The 15,012-nt window shown below is 38.1% G+C and overlaps 5 protein-coding genes across 8 annotated transcripts; 2 read left to right on the forward strand and 3 right to left on the reverse strand.

Annotated features, from left to right (window-relative positions):
• Nucleotides 1-74: 74 nt before the first annotated feature.
• LOC108144964 (glyoxalase domain-containing protein 4) lies at nucleotides 75-2,332 on the reverse strand. The gene is made up of 4 exons (XM_017270114.2): nucleotides 2,132-2,332; nucleotides 1,858-1,907; nucleotides 1,683-1,789; nucleotides 75-914 (listed from the first exon to the last, which is right to left on the reverse strand). The coding sequence occupies exons 1-4, from the start codon at nucleotides 2,225-2,227 to the stop codon at nucleotides 298-300; spliced, it is 870 nt and encodes a 289-aa protein (XP_017125603.1). The 5' UTR covers nucleotides 2,228-2,332; the 3' UTR covers nucleotides 75-297.
• Nucleotides 2,333-2,671: 339 nt separating this feature from the next.
• LOC108145127 (zinc finger protein 337) lies at nucleotides 2,672-4,448 on the reverse strand. Of its 2 annotated transcripts, none has more exons than XM_017270345.2 (2): nucleotides 4,073-4,448; nucleotides 2,672-4,007 (listed from the first exon to the last, which is right to left on the reverse strand). In XM_017270345.2, exons 1-2 carry the CDS (start codon nucleotides 4,331-4,333, stop codon nucleotides 2,784-2,786), a joined length of 1,485 nt encoding a protein of 494 aa, XP_017125834.1. In that variant the 5' UTR covers nucleotides 4,334-4,448; the 3' UTR covers nucleotides 2,672-2,783. The 2 variants fall into 2 exon arrangements, with proteins under 2 accessions (XP_017125834.1, XP_017125840.1); XM_017270351.1 differs by having other exon boundaries at nucleotides 2,672-4,018; nucleotides 4,073-4,169.
• Nucleotides 4,449-5,154: 706 nt separating this feature from the next.
• On the forward strand, nucleotides 5,155-9,476 carry LOC108144681 (probable nuclear transport factor 2). 2 transcript variants are annotated; one of them, XR_001774375.2, is made up of 5 exons: nucleotides 5,155-5,391; nucleotides 6,177-6,248; nucleotides 6,319-6,417; nucleotides 7,190-7,575; nucleotides 8,615-8,722. XR_001774375.2 is itself a non-coding variant. In XM_017269748.2 (4 exons), the coding sequence occupies exons 1-4, from the start codon at nucleotides 5,284-5,286 to the stop codon at nucleotides 8,726-8,728; spliced, it is 393 nt and encodes a 130-aa protein (XP_017125237.1). In that variant the 5' UTR covers nucleotides 5,164-5,283; the 3' UTR covers nucleotides 8,729-9,476. The 2 variants fall into 2 exon arrangements, 1 of the variants encoding a protein (XP_017125237.1); XM_017269748.2 differs by lacking the exon at nucleotides 7,190-7,575 and having other exon boundaries at nucleotides 5,164-5,391; nucleotides 8,615-9,476.
• LOC108144673 lies at nucleotides 9,410-10,645 on the reverse strand. The gene is made up of 3 exons (XM_017269735.2): nucleotides 10,444-10,645; nucleotides 9,983-10,106; nucleotides 9,410-9,825 (listed from the first exon to the last, which is right to left on the reverse strand). Exons 1-3 carry the CDS (start codon nucleotides 10,495-10,497, stop codon nucleotides 9,608-9,610), a joined length of 396 nt encoding a protein of 131 aa, XP_017125224.1. The 5' UTR covers nucleotides 10,498-10,645; the 3' UTR covers nucleotides 9,410-9,607.
• Nucleotides 10,646-12,323: 1,678 nt separating this feature from the next.
• Nucleotides 12,324-14,437, forward strand: LOC108144663 (microsomal glutathione S-transferase 1). Of its 2 annotated transcripts, none has more exons than XM_017269723.2 (2): nucleotides 12,324-12,474; nucleotides 14,007-14,437. In XM_017269723.2, exons 1-2 carry the CDS (start codon nucleotides 12,346-12,348, stop codon nucleotides 14,331-14,333), a joined length of 456 nt encoding a protein of 151 aa, XP_017125212.1. In that variant the 5' UTR covers nucleotides 12,324-12,345; the 3' UTR covers nucleotides 14,334-14,437. The 2 variants fall into 2 exon arrangements, with proteins under 2 accessions (XP_017125212.1, XP_017125202.1); XM_017269713.2 differs by lacking the exon at nucleotides 12,324-12,474 and adding an exon at nucleotides 13,045-13,269.
• Nucleotides 14,438-15,012: the final 575 nt, after the last annotated feature.

A 15,012-nucleotide genomic window follows, 5' to 3' on the forward strand; every position in this document is an offset into this window, starting at 1 on the left:
CGTGATTCTTTCATTAAAATTACTTTGACAAACTCCAGAATGCCAGCAAGAAACAATAAGAACCACACATTTCATAGAGTTTATCGACAGTTTATGTATACAACATTTAAATATCTTTCCCTAAGCCCATATAAAGCTAAACAACTAAATTTTAGCTAGCCAAGAAGTGGAAAAAAATCGAGCGAAACATCAAGGCTAGATCTTTTAACAACCAATAACCATATAACAGCAATACAAATTCCAAATACAAAAGGAGTGTGTACGAATATCAGTGCTCAAGGTGCCTGGGATGATCGATCACTTTTGCTGGAAGGGATCCTTGCCGATGTAATTGTCCAGCCGCTGGGCGCCATCTGGTTCCACCTGCGACAGCGCTCCGAATCCCTCCTCGTCGACGAAGCAGATCTCATGGCCATCGGGATCGCCAAGGATGACGACCGAAACGGTGGCCTTTCCCGGCGTGTCCAGGGTGATCAGGGGCGTCAGGATAGCCCCGCCCGCGGCCTTCACCGCCTCCTCAAGCGGCGACTGTTGGGCCGTCGGAATGGCAAAGGCAATCCGTCCATAAGCCTTGGCTCGGTTCACCGGCTCTGCGATCTGGGTGATCTGCAACGAAGCCTGCTCTCCGCCGTAACTCAAACGCAGGCTACCTTCGCTCTCCTCGAGCACATTCATGCGGAGCAGATCGTGCCAGTACTTTCTGGAGTTCTTCAGATCGCTCACATTCAGCTCCACCGATTGGACGGGATCGGAGTTAGCGGACGGCTGATCATCGATCACAAAGAACTTGTAGCCATCGGGGGAGGTGAGCAGACTGCCCGCTCTTCCAGCCACCTGCTTCACAGGATACGAGTGCTCGGCGGCCCGGGAAAGGATGTCCTTCGAATGTATGACTACGCCGCCAAAGTCGTTGCCTATAGCAAACAGATAAAATGAGGATTAGCAGGGGATTTCCAATGTCTTATATTTCTAAAACATACATAATTCTTTATAAAAAAACATTTTTATTTAAATAATAAATCTTCAAGTATTCTTATAAATAATTTAATAAACAAATTGAAAAAAGAGGTTACTTTTAAATGTTTTTTATTTCTAAAGAGAAAACTTTTTAGCCTTTTAATATATTATACACTTATTCATATCAAACAAAAGCCATAAACATCCAGCTCATTAACATTATCAATTATTGATAAACAGAAATGTTTTTTGAGTAGGTTTTATAATAACATCACTGATTAATCAACTGTCTGGTAGATTTTGGCCTCCTTGAAGATAACTATTTGCTTGTCATAAAGCAAAAGATTATTAACCTATTATCTGCAGTAAATTGTGCCCTGTCACTAATCAAATAGCTATTAATAGCACTTAATTATAAAGTTGTCGAAGAAAGATCAACTTATTTGTTAAGATAAGTCAAATAAAATTATACAAGTGCTAGCTGAATACGTTTTTTAACTTTGCTAAAATCTTCTAGGGATTATAATAAGTTATAATAAGAAATAAATGTAATACAAAAAAAATCGTAAAAAAAAACAATTTATCATGTAAATAATAAAATGTAAAATTTTCATTTTGGTTTTTATTCAATAAGACCTATAAGGGTTAAGCTTGCTGCATTTTGTTGACCCAAGGACATTTAACACCTATGCGACCAAAGGGTTTTTTTTTTTATTTTCTCTCACCCATTTCGTAGCTGCTCACTCCATAGTTATATGTGAGTTCAATGACAAAATGCGAACTTTCGGGTCCATAGCCGACCATCGTTTTGCTCCACCGGTTGTCGTAGGGCCTGCCAAGGGTTAACGATCACCGGTTAGTCCTGCTACGACTACATGAAGTCATCTCCTTCGCACTCACCCGTTGCATGCGGCATCGCATCCCTCCTTAAACTCCTCATGCCGTAGCACCTGTTGCCGTGTGAGAAAGCAAGATAGCACGCAAGCAAAAAAACAATAGAAAAGTACATTATTTTTACATCGTCATTATATGACATTATCGGGCATCTGGGCTTTTTAATTAGCGGCTGCGCGTCGTTGACACGTTGTTCAGATAAAACTACAGCCAGACACCACAGCCTCGATAAGGAAGTCTGCCGATTTGGAAAGATATCTCCCATTTCCCCAACTTTTACCGTCATTCCCAAGATTTGGCGAAAGAAAAATGAGTTTTTGGCCCGATCTCCGATCTTGAACACGTAATGCAATGCACGTCCCGAAATCGCCGACATTTTTTTAATTTGTTATAACTTTAGCTGGGTTTGAATTGTTAAGGCAAATGATTTATAATTTTTTTTCGGACTTGTTTATGTACATTCGGGCCAAGTGTGACCGTAGGCAGTGCGCCAAAAAACACCAACTTTTGGGAGCTTTTGGAATTATCGATAGTCGTTTTATATCGTGTAGCTCCCTTCTCCATTTATTTAATAAACAACAGTTTTAAAAATTTTTTTTTAATTTAAAATCAAGTTGAGCATTATTCCACCATTATAAAGTTCTGAAATCTTTATATAATTACTATATATTAATAATATAAACATATTTTATTTTTGACTTTTAATTGTTGGTGATTATTTAAAACTAAAACTTATAAGCTAACTTTGAAACCAACAAATGTAACCACCCAAAATAGTCCTCAAATATTTCTGTAAACAGTTTATATAATAACTATTTAATTAATCGTTAAAAAACACTAAACAAATTATTTAATAAATTTTGCTAATGTTTAGTACACGTACACTGTGTTTTTTGGGAATCAATATAATTTATATGGATTGGAGTAGTTTATCATGAGGTTTTTGGAGTGCTCAATTTATTGTCATGGATGTGCTCTTCTAATTTCTCCATTTGCGGATCGTTTTCTGGCTCGGTGTCCTGCTCTAATTTGTGCTCCCATTCTGGATCCTCCTGCTCTAATTTGTGCTGCCACTGATATTGTAGATCCTGGCTAAATGCCTGCTCCTTTATCGGAAACTCCTGATCTTGTTGTCTCTCCTTATGCTTGGTTGGCTCATTTGGTTGGTTTTCCAGTGAGTCCCGATCTCTATTCCGCTTTCTGAGCTTTCTTTTCTGGCGAAGATGCTCCTGCTGCTCCTCCAGATCGTCCTGATTCTGATCCCGATCATCCTCCTCTTCCTCCTCATCCTCCTCTTGTCTTTTCCTGTGAGCCTCGCTTCCGCTGTGCCTCCTCAGATGCATCTCAAGATTCTGCCGCGAAACGCAGGCCTTCTGGCAGTGCATGCAGGCAAAGGGCCACTCCTCGGCGGCTCCCTCGCCCGTGGACTCGGCATGCAGCCGCTCGTGCCGCACCTGCGAGGCATGGGTGCCGAACTTCTTCTCGCAGTGGCCGCACTGGAACCGTCGCTGACCCTCGTGAACCACGCGAACATGCCGACTGATGGCACTTTTGTGGCGAAACAGCTGCGGACACTGCTCGCACTTGAAGCGCTCCCAGGTGGGATTGTGGGTGCGCAGGTGGGTGAGTAGCTCCGTTCTCGTCACCTTGGCCACGCCGCAGTGCTCGCACACATGCTCCTTGTGCTGCGCATGCCGCTTGAGATGCTCCCCCAAAGCGTTTTTCGTGCTATACTGGCGATTGCACAGCTCACAGATGAGCTCCCGCAGCTCCTGCTGCAGTTGCTCCAGCTGGGGATGGGCATTGCGCATGTGGGAGCGCAACTGCTCGTAGCGGGTGAAGCACTTATCGCAGCTGCGGCACAAGAAGGGCTTCGAGTAGCCCTGGTGGACGCTGCGGATGTGGGCCTCCAGGTAGGGCAGCTTGTACACCTGCTTGCCGCACTGATCGCAGGCCAAGCCGGCTCGTCGCTTGTTTGCGGTGCGCTGATCCACCAGCTCCTGGCTGTCCTCCTGGTCGAAGCGAGCCTGCTGATCCTTCTGTTTGTCTGCCAACTCGTCCTCTGGCAGGCCATCCTGCTGCTGCTGCTCCTCGCATTCCTGTTGGGTTTCCTCTAGATCTTCGGCCAGGTCTTCCTCTAGCGGCTCCTCCTTCACCTGCGGAAGCCCTAAGAAGGTATTAATCCTGACTTAGCCAGCCCAAAAGGCCACCATATATGCACCATGTCCTTTGGCTGCCACTCGCCCAGTTTTCGGCTGGTTTCCCTGGCCACTTGGCCCAGTTCCTCGAAGTAGGACACCGCATTGTGGCACAGATTGCAGATTTGGGTGGGAAATCCATCCGGCTGCTGCAGAATGTCGATGTCGAGGAACTTCTGGAGGATCGCGATCAGGCGGGGATCGGGACACTGCGATTCCCGGTCACGCAGCTGACGCAGGCAAATCCTGCAGAGACGGGCCAGGTCTGTGAATGCGGTGAACATCGCTGCGGATCCAAATGCACCGAATGCAACGCCCCAAGTGTAGAATCGAACTTTTATTAAGCTAACAACTTCTTTTTTTTTTCTGCAGCCAGTGTGGCCAGAGCCATGCGGCACCTGTTGCACTCCCCGGTCACTGCTACGGTCACTCTTTGCAATATCGTTATTTACTGCATTAATTATTTTAAATATCTTGTGATGTTTAAGCACTACTCATGCATTTCTGTCAATCGTTTCATCATCGCTATGGGAAAATATATATCATTTCAATTGGTTCAATTTACTTTGAAATCTATACAAAATTGGATTATTATTTATTTGAAACAGTTATTTTAATCTAAAATGCATATACATTTTTATAAATATCTGAAGCAACGGATTCTTAATTTTGTAAGCTGGTTAAACTTTCAGTGACTTGTTTCCCAATTTATTTATATACAAAATAACACATGTTCAATATGCTTATATTCAAATTAAAAGTTGGTAAAATCAAGACATTTTAGTTATATCAAGAATAATATATATATATATGGTTCAACAACCACAAAAGATATAAAAAGATACGGTTTTTTAATTTATTTGAGTCCACCTTTTGTTTATGCTGTGCCAATAATAAACAATGCCCGTGGGAAAAGTTTTTTTAATCGAAGTTACTGTTTTGTTTTCTATCACCCTTTAATAACAAATTATGAACAAGTTACAAGCAAGTGAACTTGTAATATTTTTGAATTTTCCGAGCCTTTCACGGTATTTATTTGAGACACCCACCACATACCACCACTGTTGGTATTTACTTCGGTGCAGGGTGGTATTTTTTATCGTTATCGTAGCGGTCACACAGCTGTGCATTTGCTGGGCAAATTTGGTTAGTTTTTTTTGTACTTTTTTGAAATACATCGTGTAGCAGCGATCGGATTCCCTTTTAATCCTTGAACGCCAATCCGGAAAGAGAAATGTCGCTGAATCCGCAGTACGAGGACATTGGCAAGGGATTTGTGCAGCAGTACTATGCGATATTCGATGACCCGGCGAATCGGGCGAACGTGGTTAATTTCTACAGCGTAAGTGTTGTTGTGTTCTGCAGATATTGCCTCTCCTCTCCTCTTCATTCCTATTATTGCGGTTCCACCTTTTGCTGCTCTCCTTTATCCGCATCTCCTCCTTCGTCCATCTGTTGCTATCCCGCTCGCACACGCAGTGACGCGCGACGCGCCCTTGAAAAATTCCGCCTCCTTTTGGGGAAAATCGGGCGCAAAACTAAAAAGAGCGCGAAAATGGGAAAAGGAAAAATGCAGCTGGAAATATAGATATATATATGCAATATCGGGAGAATAGGATAATAGAATGGATGATGCCTGGTCGCGTTCGATTCTCGAAGTTTCGAGTGACACATTACGCCCATGCTCGCATAAATAAATACACACAAACGAAATATATGGCCAACATACAGCCGAGGTCAACGCAATAGCTCCCAGGAAAAAATACAATTGACTGGGGTGAATTGATAGTAACAAAATTCAGACAAAAATAATAATTTAAAAATAATTTGAGGAAAAATTAGTCTTAAAAATATATTTGGTATACAAAAAAAGTATTTGAAAGTTCTAGCCATAGTTTTAATAACGTTCTGTTTATAAACATAATAGCAAAAAAATCACAATACTTCAGATTACTATTAAAAGTAATAATCAAAAAGTTATTAAAAAAATGGTACTCAAATTAAAAAAAGTTACAATTTCTTGACCCATTTTAATATTTATAAATTTTAAATTATGTAACCCAATTTAATTCAATAAGTTAGTATAACTCCAAGAAAGTATTTAAATACTTACATTTTTCATTCCAGGCTACCGACTCCTTCATGACCTTTGAAGGTCACCAAATTCAGGGTGCACCTAAGATCCTCGAGAAAGTTCAGGTGAGTTCCGATTATAGACAGTTCTTCGATCATACATATGTATGTATATTAATTCGTTGTGTTCTTGCAGAGTCTGAGCTTTCAGAAGATCAACCGTGTGATAACCACAGTGGATTCGCAGCCCACATTCGACGGTGGAGTGCTAATCAATGTCCTCGGAAGACTACAGGTAAGCAGATCGATCCCCAATAGCAAAATGAACACAAATCACCAAACCATACAAGCAACATTTCCCGCAACTTGCCGTCGAAAAGAAAAACTTAATGACTGCCTGTTGTACAGCGGCGGCTAGGATAATAGCACTGTCCACCAAATCAAATCACTAGTTGTCTTTCACTTTGTATAATTCAACATTCAAATTTTTGTTTATTAAATTTATTTGTACAAATTTCTTCTTATGAAATAGATACCCATAAATCGCACTGAAAGTCGAATTTTGTAGATGCATTTTAGTTTATCTGTATTTTGTAATCACTTAAGCAAGCCACATTTTCTGATTCCATGTAAGACTTATAGATGTATAAATATATTTTTACCTGGAATGTGAACCTAAGATATTGATATTGCCAACAAATATTAGTAGAAAGAATATAAACATATATTTCACCTGTAAAGGAGGTGTCAATAACTAGTTTATAAATTAACACCTTATCGTTTGTGCTGAAAAATATATGTATCATAAATATGCTGTAAATATAACCAGAAAAAAAAATTGATTTATTCCGAAAGCTATTAAATCGAATCATTTAAGGTATTAACTCATTTTTCGCATTTATGGCCTTAAAGTCAAGTTCCCTATTGGGCAGTGCTATTAACCGACCGCCGTTGCATCGAATATACCATATGTACCACCTGTCGTATATCGTATATCGTATATCTCAACTCTGGTTATTATAAAACAAAACAAAAAATATAAAAAAAAACATTCGAATCCAATGAAGACCGATGAGGATCAGCCGCATGCCTACATTCAGACCTTCGTATTGAAGCCGGTGGGCGGGAGTTTCTTTGTGCAGCACGATATATTTCGGCTATCGCTGCACGATGTGTAGCCCCACCTCCGATCTGCCACGCCCAGTCAACAGACTCCAGCGCCCGGCCACTTATATGCAAATCGAGATCGAGAAAAGCAGCCAAATGATCAGCCAGCAGCGAGGAGACGAGAGCCAGTTAAAAAACGAAAGAAAACTTTATCTAAGCGATAAGATAATTCTGCTGTTAGTCGACTTTCTGCCGCCCAGCCCCGCCCACTTCGCCCACAAGACCAAAAAATCCAAAATATCCTTGGCGTCTCGTCGTCGTTCAACTTCTTCCAATTGTCCTCACAGTACGTGAATTTCCCAACGACAATTAACCGAAACAAAATGTTGCGCCTTTCATTTCGTGCATGATTTTCGTTAATTTTGAGTTGGATTTGGTTCTTCTTAACAATTTGCAGAAGGTCGCTGGCAAATTGGAAAATTTTAATATGAAAAATAAAGTTTAAACATTTTAGAGATAAAATGCAAACTAACAAAATCCAGAAATATAATATACTGAGGACCATTTTCTCTTTTTAATGTAAAGCATAAAGTAGACATTAAACTGCAAATATACATTTTCTTTTAGCTTATTATAAAGAGAGCCGTGGTAAAAATTGAAAAGCAAAAACAAAAAAATCGATTGAATTAAATGTCCTGTATTATAACCTAATTAACAAAATCAGTGGTTGCTCTAAAATCATTAATTTTTCCAATAAATAATCTGTGTTGCTCTAAAATTTTCAAGTTCCCAATCATTTTCTTATTGTGAGTTAAATAAGTGTTTAGATGTTTGTCATTGGAATGTGTTTTAAAAACGATTTACAATGGTGTTTTTCTAAAATGTATATTTAAATACATTCAAGAGTTATTGAAATTTGCTTTAAATGAAAAAACAAGTTCAACACAAAACGCTATTATTATTATTTTTTAAAACATATACATTTTTATTTAATGTGGTTTTATTGCCAATTTATAGTAAACCCAAATTTTAATTTTTTCACTACATAGTTTTAGTACAATATTGTACAGTAAATTATTTATTAAATGTAATCCATGTTTCTATTGAATGACACGACATACACCTGTTGTTGGGGAGTTTAGTTCTGGTCATCCAATTTGCGAGCGACCACTGTACAGTGAACACGCACCTGCACACGAACAATATGGCTACCAGTTGTACACCACTTTACCTCTGACTTCGGCTTGAAATTGTGTGATTTTTCCTTTCCATTTCTAACTGCAAAACTCGAAATTGGTTTTTCGCACGCTTGTTAATGAATTAAACATATACGGTTGTTAATATTGATATTTGATTGATATATGTGTGATTTGATTGTTTTGCAGTGCGATGATGATCCCCCGCACGCCTTCTCGCAGGTATTTTTGCTAAAGGCCAACGCCGGCACCTTCTTCGTGGCCCACGACATCTTCCGTCTCAACATCCACAACTCTGCCTAGGAGATATATCCCACTCCGCTGGACATATATATCCCATATACATACGCACCACTCAGCAACACACACCCGACATCCAAAGATGCCCAGCGCCAATCGACAACAACTGGCTGGCAGTGGAACTCAATAAGAAATAGCAAAACAAAACAAAAACAGCGGTCAGCAAGTTCTCACGTCTATCAACAAATGGCAAAAATGCAAACAAAAAAAAACTATAAAAAAAATGAGATGAAATTATATGCTAACTACTATTACGATGTAAACGAAATGGGGCACCAGCTCACCTTTATTTGTGTCCCTTTGCGCCCGGTACTCTCGATTTACGGGGGCCGATCGAAATGTATATTCCGCGAACACCTGGATCTCGGGATCCAATTTAGCTAGGGCTATCAAATTAGGTATGTGGCCAGCTAAGAGTTTGGTTTACATTACATTTACATTTCCCCGGAAAATAATCATTAACAGCTAATTTAAATAAAATTGATTTAAAACAATATCTAAAGAACTAATATTTTCAATTGACTAAACATCTGTTTTTGTACTGTATTTATGGAAATTATTTTAGACAGTCGTATTGCAAATGTTTTCCATCGAATTTCTCACGTTTTTTAACCATAATCTGAGTACCGGGAACATTATATAGTCGAGATTGTCGACTCTAGCTTTCTTGTATGACTAATTGAGTGATGGCGAATTACTTTTTATTGAGACAAAAAAAAAAAGAACACTTAAATATAAAGATTAAAGTTAACAGTTTGTTTGTTTGTATGAATGGTGAAATTTAAAGCGGGAAGAGAAATACCATATATATCCTTACAACTATTAAATGCAAAAAAAGAAGCTCCAGAGGATTTGGCGAAGTGACTTCCAGCTGAAAATGATTCACTTGTCGCGAAATGTGAAGACGGCATCGAATCCGAACAGCACTCCATTGACGATCGACAGTGAGGCCTTGATAAGTGCGAGATCCCGAGTTCGAGTGCGGAAGGAGAACTCCCAGGCCTCGATGATGAACACACCGCTGGCCACGAACAAAGTGCAGCCCAAGACACTAAAGAATATATCGATGCGCTTGTGAATGGGTGCTCGCATCAGAACACCTGTAATTGAGAATATCAAAATTAAATTTATATTTAAAAATATATTCGGAAGAACAACAAAAGTAGTTTCAGAAAGTTAGTAGTCTAAAATAATATTATAAGAGAGTTTCAAGAAAATGTAAGGCATTTCTGAAACCTGAAGCATACCAAAACTTACCTGCGAATACCCCGATGACCACGATTATATAGCCCGTAAAGGTGCCAGTGGCCAGAAACGATGTCATTATATCGCGATCATTAAAGCTGTAGAAATGAAGCACAAGGCACGCTACCGCAAAACCCTATAAATTGATAGAGAAAATAGATTTTTAAAACCTGGTACTTGAAAGACATTTTTCTAGAGCTGTTTTAATTGTTATTTTGCGGGAGGTAATATAAGAGGATGTGAAATGTTTTTAAGGGGAAATAAACTTTAAATATAGTTTTTTTTTAGCTTTAGTTTTGAGTATTTCCTTGTAATTCCCAACTTGTTTTTTGAAAGAATATTTTTTTTAGCTGTGATTTAATGTTAATTAAATCAACTAAATTCAACACTTCGAGGGTATATTTTTAAACGTATTGTAGGGTTATGCAACACAATCTTCTATAGAGATTCACATGAAAAAAAAATTCGTTTACCAATTCCAGAAATTTGACCACATTGAGGCGGCCTTTTCGCTCGCCGTGAGACATTTTGTGAAACTGCTCCCGGTGACAATCCTCGAAAATGTGGTCCAGTTTGAAAATGTATTCTCCGTAATACGAGTTAATTTCGAATTATTCCGTTTGGCTTTTTTTGAACGTGCTCGCGACGACAGAGCACTGGATAAACTGATTCGAATGGATGCGGCTGGATGTCGGATGCCATGCAAATATGCTGATGCAGTCGGGCGCAGTCACAGCCACCGAAATTAATTAATTACACTTAGGAAATAGGCTTTTCATTTTTGTTCCCATCTCTGTTTATCTGTTTATCCGTTTGCTCGGGCCTCTCGGTTCTGTCTGTGAAGTGGACACCACCGTCTGGGTTTTCCGCTGTAAACTGCACTCGAGGCCCCATCCCTTACAACCTGATTGAGTGGAGCATAATGACTATATGCCATATAAACATGCATACATATATGGATGCTCGAATTTGGGTGGGTACACCCGCCCTACGGAATTATTGTGTTTGCATTACCATTACCATTACCATTACCCCAAATTCGCTGGCAGAAGGTTAGGCCCAAGATCGGAGCGATTTTGCGGAATTGGGGCCAGCGGGCTAGGTCGCTAATTTCCAGATGGCAACCAAGTGGATAATGGAAAACAGATCGTTTTGAAGAACAAATCATGAGGGGTAATCACTTCCCCAAATTATGATTAATGTGCGACTATTATTTTCAAGAGTTTTTAGAGGAATTTATGAAATATTGTTAGCTTTGGAAAGATTTAAGTTGTTACGAAATTAAGATCAATTGAAAAATTCAAATTTAATTTTCTAACTTAATATATTATTATGTCAATTTTGTTAAACATTTGTGGTTATAAAACTATAAGCTTTTATAAACGTTGTGTTATTGCAGCAACAGTGCAATATGTTTAAGAAAATGAAGTTAAATATTCCTATATCAGGTATTTAAATGACAGGTTAAACGTGTCTATGAAAAATTTCCATTATTTTCCAATTTTAAACGAAAGCTTTTTATGTGACTGCTAATATATTATCTAGCTTAGTTTTTTTTAGAGTAATAATATAGAGAGAATATAGTGTATTATTTAATTTTTTAATCCAGCAACTTATTGGGATTTTTGATAGTGTCTTATCAATTCAGTTCAGGCACCTTCTGATATGATTCAACAAATACAGATACACCTCACCGCTAATCTATACATAGAGCCCTTCTTATCGCTTCACATTTCCGATTAATCCATATTTTACTTTGTCAATAATGCTGAGAATTTTAATTTAATTTTTTTTAATTTTAAAATACATTTGTGATTTTGTTAAATAACTAGAACGAAATCTAATTAAGCTTGGTCAAGCTTTTTTGTCTTTGCAATTTGACGGTAATTACCGGCAATTTGTTTGCTTTTGTAGTTCCATTTAATGTTAATCGCCGGCACTTGACAGCGACGACAACAAAACGAGTTATAGTATGGCGTTGTGGAATGATGATCGAAAAATATACCCTCAACAGCGCAGTTCAGAATTAAACAAGTAATGCTTAATATTTTGCGATCCAAAATATTACTTGGGAATTATAAGCAAGACCCGAATTTCTTTAGCATTCTTTTAAATTCTAAGCCACAGAATTAACTAGATATCAAAAACAAAAATTCCTTGTTTTAGGTTTAATTTGCTAAAATAATAGAATTTCACTTTTTTTCAACGAAAAAATAAGAATTTTTGTTAATTTTAGCAAAGCATACTCCAGAAAGCGATTTTATGGCCAATGAAATCTATATACCCTACATTTAAGCAGCTAGGGTATCGACGGATTCTGTTTTGTAGCCGATTACAACCGATTTCAGTATAGAAGTGCACCTGCAAGTCTCAAAATGCTTAATCCCGAGCTAATTTCGTTGGAGAATCAAGTGTTCCGATGCTACCTGGGATGGTCGGCTATATTGGTGCTCAAGATCTTTGCCACAGGCATTTATACGGGTCTGATGCGCTTCATTACGGCCGTAAGTAATATGTTTAAGACTTTTGGACTCTATTATGCCGTATCTATATAATATATGTATACGTAAAACTTGGTTAAGATTCATGTCTCTACATATACAATTGCGATCAATCAAAAAGGTCTAGGGACTTTGTTGCCTCTTTTAATTTATTCTTGTTTAGTAAAATAGCCATTTCCAAATTCCGTAAAAATTTATTTTCTAAAGATTTTAACTGAGCTAACCATTTGAAATTGTCACTTAATTTATTCTTTGGGATACAAAAATAGAAACCAAGGGCTTGAGGATACCCCGAAATAAAGAAGAGAAATGCTTATACAGAAGTCACTTGATTGAATAAAATCGTCGTTTGTAAAATAAGCAATGCAAAAAACAAAATATAATTTTTCATCAAAAGATGCAAAAATAGTCTTTAAGGAATAATTATTTAAAGCTTTGTTTTTTTGACCTCTGCTGTGTCTCTCTCGCTCTCTCGATCGCACATACGCTGTCTCAGAATGACTCGACAGAATGGAAGAGAGAGCTTTTGCTTGCCGGTATAAAAAAATAAAGCGAATGGAAACTGTGCTCAATTGATTTTTAAGCGGCGTGCAAGCAGGCTGGAGATTCTGAAGACCTTAAGTTTATTTAGTAGAAAGTTAATAAATTAACAAAAAATCAATTAAAATGGCCAGCCCCGTGGAACTGCTCAGCCTCTCCAATCCCGTCTTCAAGAGTTTCACCTTTTGGGTCGGAGTTTTGGTTATCAAAATGCTGCTCATGAGTCTTTTGACCGCCGTCCAGCGTTTTAAGACCAAGGTGAGAGAGGGGGTGAAAACAAATAAATATAAACATAAAATAAAAAGGAATATGAATATGAATAAAATATATCACGAAAAACTTAAAAAAGCTCCAAAGAGTAAGTTGATATAAATCAAAATAGAGAATGAGTAGGGGTCGCACAGTGGGGTCAAAGTCCCACGACAGTGAAAGTTTAAACGGACCAAGTTAAATAAAGTAACTTATTCAACTAAAGTGAAAAAATATCAAATAAAAATACACTAAACAGTCAGCTTATAAAAAACAAAGGTTGGACAGTTGACAATATCACCTTATTTTATTCTAATATAGGCTATAACTTGTAAATTAATATAAATAGGAAAAATCTTGTTCGGTCGGTGATTAAAAAACTAAAAAAAACTAAATTTATTTATAAAATACTCTAACTGAATGTTAAATTCCATTGCTGGAGAAAAACTAGTTTCCCTTCTATTTCATGACATTTTAAAAATTAACAGGATAAAAAAAATTGTTTATTTGTTTATCTCTTAATATTTGATATTGGAATGCTTTCGGCTGAAACTAAAGAACTCATATCTCTAGATACAGATACATATTTCATTATTCGAACTACAAACTCCTGGGGCTGATCCCTTTTTTAGCAAAGCTATACATGTTATTATTGAGTTCTCAATATTAATTCTGGCTCTGTCTACATAAGTTGTTGGAAAATTCGAAAAAAATGTTAATCTTCGAATCGTTATCTTCGTTTTCAGACTTTCGCCAACCAGGAGGATCTGATGTCCCCCAAGCTGAAGGTCAAGTTCGACGATCCGAATGTGGAGCGTGTGCGTCGTGCCCATCGGAACGATCTGGAGAACATTCTGCCCTTCTTCGCCATTGGCCTTCTCTACGTTCTGACCAATCCGGCCGCCTTCCTGGCCATCAACCTGTTCCGGGCCGTGGGAATCGCCCGTATCGTCCACACAATCGTCTACGCCGTGGTCGTAGTGCCCCAGCCAGCCCGCGCCCTCGCCTTCTTCGTGGCCCTGGGCGCCACCGTCTACATGTCGCTGCAGGTCGTCCTCTCGGCCGCCTTCTAAGCACATAGATCTAGTCATTCATGTTTTTATTTTAACCATTTTTGAAATTATTTCTTAAATATATAAATATACACCTGCCTCGGCTACGGTGCTTTTGGATCACAGTTTGGTAGTGATTCTGTTCCTAACAAGTTGCAAATTAAGTCAGCTCTGGAAGGAAAAAACATACAATTTTTATATTTGAAGATGTTTCTTAATATTTTTTATTTATGTTTGTGGTTGTCACGCAAATTAAAGGTATATTCCTTATATTAGAAAGACAGCGGTTGAACTCCAATTCTCGAGCTCAAAGAAGAACCACCTAAATTGCATATTAGGGTGAGATAAAGTTGATCGCCAAGCTTTATTCAGTTATTGTTAAAAACAAATTGTGGTTTAAATAAAAATGGTTTTAGATTCACTGTCTGACAGTTTTAGAAGCATTAGTTGGCTGATTTTGTACTACAGTTTTGAGTATATATGCTTTTAGTTCTTCTGCTTTACAGTTTTAAGGAGACTGCATCTTGAATTACAGTTTTAATGGTACTTTTTGTTATCATCAAATTTTAAAATTTGAAAGCTTTTCTCTTTAAATATTTTGATAAGGTACAATGGTTTGAACTATTTTCGTTTCAATTATGCTTGCTTAAAAGTTGTTTTTTCGGGACTAAACTCAAAATAATGCTTTCCTAAAATATAT

This window comes from Drosophila elegans, unplaced genomic scaffold (genome assembly GCF_018152505.1).
Source record: "Drosophila elegans isolate 14027-0461.03 unplaced genomic scaffold, ASM1815250v1 contig_149, whole genome shotgun sequence".
Classification (NCBI taxonomy): Eukaryota; Metazoa; Arthropoda; class Insecta; order Diptera; family Drosophilidae; genus Drosophila; species Drosophila elegans.

Coding starts and splice junctions, on each gene's coding strand:
- LOC108144673 (XM_017269735.2), bottom strand. CDS start 10,497: ATGTCTCACGGCGAGCGAAAAGGCCGCCTCAATGTGGTCAAATTTCTG. Junction 10,107..10,443: donor TGGTCAAATTTCTGGAATTG/GTAAACGAATTT, acceptor ATCAATTTATAG/GGTTTTGCGGTAGCGTGCCT. Junction 9,826..9,982: donor GGTCATCGGGGTATTCGCAG/GTAAGTTTTGGT, acceptor TCTCAATTACAG/GTGTTCTGATGCGAGCACCC.
- LOC108145127 (XM_017270345.2), bottom strand. CDS start 4,333: ATGTTCACCGCATTCACAGACCTGGCCCGTCTCTGCAGGATTTGCCTG. Junction 4,008..4,072: donor AGTGGCAGCCAAAGGACATG/GTGCATATATGG, acceptor GGGCTTCCGCAG/GTGAAGGAGGAGCCGCTAGA.
- LOC108144681 (XM_017269748.2), top strand. CDS start 5,284: ATGTCGCTGAATCCGCAGTACGAGGACATTGGCAAGGGATTTGTGCAG. Junction 5,392..6,176: donor ACGTGGTTAATTTCTACAGC/GTAAGTGTTGTT, acceptor TTTTCATTCCAG/GCTACCGACTCCTTCATGAC. Junction 6,249..6,318: donor AGATCCTCGAGAAAGTTCAG/GTGAGTTCCGAT, acceptor GTGTTCTTGCAG/AGTCTGAGCTTTCAGAAGAT.
- LOC108144964 (XM_017270114.2), bottom strand. CDS start 2,227: ATGTCGGCGATTTCGGGACGTGCATTGCATTACGTGTTCAAGATCGGA. Junction 1,790..1,857: donor TGCGATGCCGCATGCAACGG/GTGAGTGCGAAG, acceptor AACCCTTGGCAG/GCCCTACGACAACCGGTGGA. Junction 915..1,682: donor AGTGAGCAGCTACGAAATGG/GTGAGAGAAAAT, acceptor TGTTTGCTATAG/GCAACGACTTTGGCGGCGTA.
- LOC108144663 (XM_017269713.2), top strand. CDS start 13,138: ATGGCCAGCCCCGTGGAACTGCTCAGCCTCTCCAATCCCGTCTTCAAG. Junction 13,270..14,006: donor TCCAGCGTTTTAAGACCAAG/GTGAGAGAGGGG, acceptor CTTCGTTTTCAG/ACTTTCGCCAACCAGGAGGA.